Raw genomic sequence first — 5340 nt, forward strand, 5'->3', positions numbered from 1 at the left:
GGGGTGATTCAATCCTCGAGATGTTTTGTTTAGTATGGGGAGACCACAAGGGGCAGCAGTATTCGCGGTGTGGCCGTACAAAGGAGGAGAAAAGCGGAATGAGGACACTTTGTTCTCTCGACCGGTAGGTTCTTAAGATCCAGGAGCTCATCCTACGAGCTATATTGGATCCTATTGTTGATATGGGCACTCCAATTGAGATTGTTGTCAACAATTACACCCAGATCTCTGATATTGTTGGATGTCGTGAGCGGTTCCCCTGAAGGAAGAATATATGTATACACGACTGGCTTCTTTCAGTTTCTGTCAACCAAATCCACTCACGAGGCTTTATTCGGCCCGAGGCTATAGTAGACGACACCTGCCGTAGGTGCCACGCAGTGGGATTGAACCCGGAACTATGTAGTTGGTAAGTAAGCTACTTACCACACAGCCACTCCTGTATATATACACCCAGAATCACACTAATAGCTTAAGAGTGTAATTTAGGATTTCTCGGTTTTCTGTGAATCGATTTTGATAAAACTTTTCCCGGCTGTTATGTTTTCATTATTCTATATAACGTCCTTTCCTTTTCAGTTCATATTCTTCAGTTTTGGGGTGAACCACGCTAATAACGTCTGAACGAAAATACCTCATCTAGACATATTTTTTCATTAAAAAATGAAGGGTAAGGGTACATATATTAGCATACATTAAGTTTATCTTTAACAGAAAACCATAATTATATTATAACAATGATGTAATGAATTATTTAGCCACATAAGCGCCATTTGGACGGATAACTTCAAAAACCCTCTTGGTCATAGAATCTCCCAATTTCTTAATAATAGCAGTTTGAACTGCCTCTGATGCAGTTTTGATAATCGCCTATTAGACATCTTTCGACGTAAATTGGCGTCCACCGGTATAAACATCTCCTTTAATGATGGACCAATTATTTTCGATGAGGTTGAGATCCGGAGATGCTGGTGACAACACCATCAACCTTTCACCTTGTATACAGCAAGACTCTATTAATGTTTGGATAGTCCTAGCAGAATGGAAGGGAGTGTTGTCATGCATGAATATGAGCCAGTGATCAATGACATCCTTCATGAGTTTACAATAGGCATCTGAGGTCACTTTAACCCCTTCAGGCACCCTGACTGCGCCAACAAGTATGTCCCCAATGATACCAGCCCACAATAGGACTCCTCCACCCTGTTGTTGACGTCGTAGACATTAGTGACACTCATCTCCAAAATAAACCCAACCATTTGCTCAAACTCCTGTAACGGAGGCAGTTTCAGTGGTTCTCGCACGGAAGCCATGGTCCTGAAGATACGAATTTTAGTGGTTTTTGGTACATGAGGAAATTCGGAAGTGGTGAAATTCGCTTTGATTGTTTTTCCAGGTTTCCCACGTAACTTGCGGCCAATACGCCTTAAATCCCTAGCTGTCACAATCTTGGAAATCCCATAATCGGATCGTTTCTTCCTTGGGTATTGATTCTTCAGGAATCGTCTAATCGTGTCCACATGACGACCTAACTTCTCCGCAATGACACGAACAGAGGTGCCTTTAGAACCTTTCTTGATGATGACAGACTTTTCTTCATTGATAAGACCTTTTCCACGTTCCTTTGTTATTAGAGAGGAGAAACGCTATTAGTGTGATTCACCCTAAAACTAAAGAATCGAGAATAAAAAGAAAGGATGTTACACAGAATAATGAAAAGATAACAATGGCGTTGCCATGGTGTGCAAACCAGCTGGGAAAATTTTTATCAAAATCGATACTCAGAAAATTGAGAAATCATAAATTTCACTCCTAAGCAATTACCGTGGTTCTGGGTGTGACGGCGTAGCGGATTATATAAACTCTCTCACTAGAATACTTTAGGCATGGACAGGCGAGATAACACACTTAATCCCATATGGGAATGATAGACATCGATGTTTCGACATTTTGAAGGTGAATCACCAAGCAAGTTCACGACTTATATGCTAATGGATTGTAAAATCATGACCTGGTATGTGGGTGGCGAAAGTTTTTGCGTATGCACAGGAAGGGTGGTGTATATGTTGCTAAATTGTCTGCGGAATTCTACATCGTTCTCTAATTATACCTAGTAAGTGCAGGCTAATAATGTAAACACACCTATCACAAAGTGGAGCAGTAGTGCAAAAGAAAGAGTACACGAGGTACAAAATGCAGCGTGTTTGTAAACGAACAATTGCTCATCCTGGCTGCAATTAACAACCTGAATTCGAAAGAGAATACATTATTTTTCTGTTGCCTGCATGCAATAGAGTTCAGACAGCAAGTTATCAAGTATATTTCTCTTTCAGGCGAATTCCATCTGCAAACAGGATAACAGCAACTGTGAACATAGATTTCTAGTTAGTGAAGGACACTGAAGCCACCAGCCCATCACTGACTTCATCTTCGTGATAATAATAATCAGTACCACTGACTCCCATCAAGTGGAGGCAGGAAGAGACTTCGCGCCATGCTCCGCACCAGACGGCTGGACGTGATTGGGGCAGATCTCCAAAGGTTCGATGTCACCTTGGAGGATTCAGAGGGGTTGGCACGGGATCCCCAGCAATTGTGAGCACTGGTGGACCTGGTCGGCTCTACGCATGATAATGTTCTTGAGACCGCTAACATGGAACGCCTACAGCATAATTCTCTTGATTTCATCCATGATGGATCTTGTTTGAAATATTGTAATTTACTCCTTTTCATGGTACATCAAATTTTACTGCTTCAAATATGCTCTAACCGTTTCGTGCTAATGCAAGCGGCCTCTTAATCATGAAACACTCTAAGTTGCGTTTCACTCGAACAAATAAACACAATCAGCAGCAGAATATAATTTCTAATTTTCAATTATTGTTTTAAAGATAATATTTCTATTCATTTATGAACTTTTATCGAAAGATAACTTAATTCAATTTTAGTTTGAAATATCACCCATACAATGTTACAAACAGATTATCTATGACGTTATATTTCAGAAATCCGCTCCTGCAGCCACTGAATTAGAAGTCATTGTTTTAGACTGGTTGGCAAAAGCTATAAAACTGCCAGAAATATTCTTGTCCACCTCTGAAGGAAGTGGTGGAGGTGTAATCCAGGTAAGTCACTGCCATACCGTTCATATGAATATATATATTTTTTATAAAATATTGTCACTTTGTTTTTAATTATCACTGACCATGAGGCTACATTTGAAAGAAATTAATATTTAACTAAATAAATCTTGTGTTGTACAATATCTATTACTAGAATTCGTCCACTGAGTGTATGTTAATGAGTCTATTCGCTGCCAGAACCACTTCTATAAACAAAGTGAAAACAGAAAATAACGAAATGGAGGATGGGATAGCTGTTACAAAATTAATTGCTTATAAATCAGAAGAGGTAAGTATATTGAAATTTAGTAAATAAAATATAAGTTGTATATATAACAATTAATTAATGAGACATTCACCTCTGTATGTATAGAATTACATATCATAGTATAATAAGTTAGAATTGTCTAATTTTCCTCGATAACGTTTCATGAGTTAGAAACACTGAACAACTGCATGCACTCGATTGAACTCATTCCCTATGAAAACTGTTGAAAACTGGACTCCAAGTTGTCCCTTTTGTTTTCAGCAATTATTTAATAGAAGATTTACTCATGTATATAAGGTAAAACAAAAAAAAATGTTGTAATCTGTTGATCTGTTTGTACGTAACTTGTTCTTGCAGAAGCATTGTAAGTATTCCCAAAATGTCTTGACAAAGCTACTCCGGAACAGAAGTCATTTTGACTTTAATTATGTTCAGTATATTTTTCTTCTCGAGAACCTACAATACAACTTGAAAAATAATTTCTCTCAAATACCCGAATATGTTAAATAAAATATAACGAATGGGCACAAACACAAACACATGCATGCACACATAGAGACATACATTTATGCATACATACTTATAAACACAGATTCACATACTTGTATTACAAACAAGCTATTACAAACATGAATATTTGGTTGGACATAATTATTGAAACTTTTTCAATAAATTTTATTCAACAAAAACAATAACAACATTCAACAAAAACATCTTTATATGATTGTTCCAACAGGATGCTAAGCAGTAATTAAAGTAGATGGTGAATATGCTCCGGAATAATCATTTAAAGATGTTTTAGTTACATATTGTTATAGCTTTTGTTGAATAAAATCTATTGAAAAAAGCCGCAATCATTATGCACCAACCTAATATATAGAGAGAAGATTAAAACAGATACATATCAAACACACATATACATCTTATAGAGACTAGGCGCACACGCACGCACACACAGATGCGATAATAAACAGATACGCCTACACAAACACAAATCTTTGACAGATTTATAAAATATTTTATATCAAATACTTGTCTAACAAGTCATGTGTGGCTTGAACTACTAGCATAAAAAAAACAGACACACACTTATACATACAAAGAGAATGTACGAGTGCATTCTCAAAGCAGATGTGTAATATACTTCACACACAAAGTCAAAACCATATCACACACACTCCCACACACACACATACACACAGGGACAGACACACCTACACCGCCACCCCACCCACCCCAAACACCCACGCACCACCCATACACATAAAACACGCACACACAATAAAGAAAGAACAGGAAAACACCACAAAAGTTAATTAGACGTACACAGTGCATCTCCTCCAGGCTATAAAGGAAAAATATGAATGATAAATGAGTGGAAATTGAACAGGTGGCTGTGTTAGATATTAAGGCAGTATGCCCCCCCCCCAGACACAGCAATAACTCCTCTTTTAAGCGTCATACATTGTTGGCCAGGGACATAATGCTGTTATTCTGATGTTGCTTAAACGGGCCGCTAGTTGAACCGATATGTTTCCTTGTCTGTGCGCTGAATGTGCTGCAGTAGCTGATGTTTCTTTCTTTAACCCGCAGTTGTTATCTCTGTAACGTCATCTCTGTATAGACCAAACAGGACTGATAGAAACCTCTTCTTTAAAGTGTCTAGTATACTAATATATGCAGTCCTATTAGGTTGCAGATCTCCGCGCTGTCATAGGCTCCCATCGCCATATCGGAGCCAATCGGACACGTTTGTAGAGAGAATATGTGCCTCCGGCCATTTTACTCTGAGAAGTCGCCTATACAGCCAAGTGCTTTATAAGTGTGAAACCAATTGTCACTTTCTGACCAGCTTAAACAATCAACCTTCTATAAATATGTATATATATATATATATATATAGATACATACAAAAATATATATATATAGATAAATACATATATATATATA

General features: G+C 37.8%; 1 protein-coding gene across 4 annotated transcripts in view; it reads left to right on the plus strand.

Annotated features, from left to right (window-relative positions):
* The window catches only part of LOC106872850 (aromatic-L-amino-acid decarboxylase), a 36139-nt gene that overhangs the window by 9171 nt on the left and 21628 nt on the right, over positions 1–5340 (plus strand). For 2 of the 4 annotated variants that reach the window (XM_014919984.2, XM_014919983.2), the window contains 2 exons: positions 3006–3125; positions 3277–3411. In XM_014919984.2, coding sequence (XP_014775470.1) covers positions 3006–3125; positions 3277–3411 — 255 coding nt within the window. The remainder of the gene's footprint in view (positions 1–3005; positions 3126–3276; positions 3412–5340) is intronic. The other 2 variants (XM_052965966.1, XM_052965967.1) reach the window with 1 other exon arrangement.

This window comes from Octopus bimaculoides, chromosome 3 (assembly GCF_001194135.2).
Source record: "Octopus bimaculoides isolate UCB-OBI-ISO-001 chromosome 3, ASM119413v2, whole genome shotgun sequence".
Taxonomy (NCBI): Eukaryota; Metazoa; Mollusca; class Cephalopoda; order Octopoda; family Octopodidae; genus Octopus; species Octopus bimaculoides.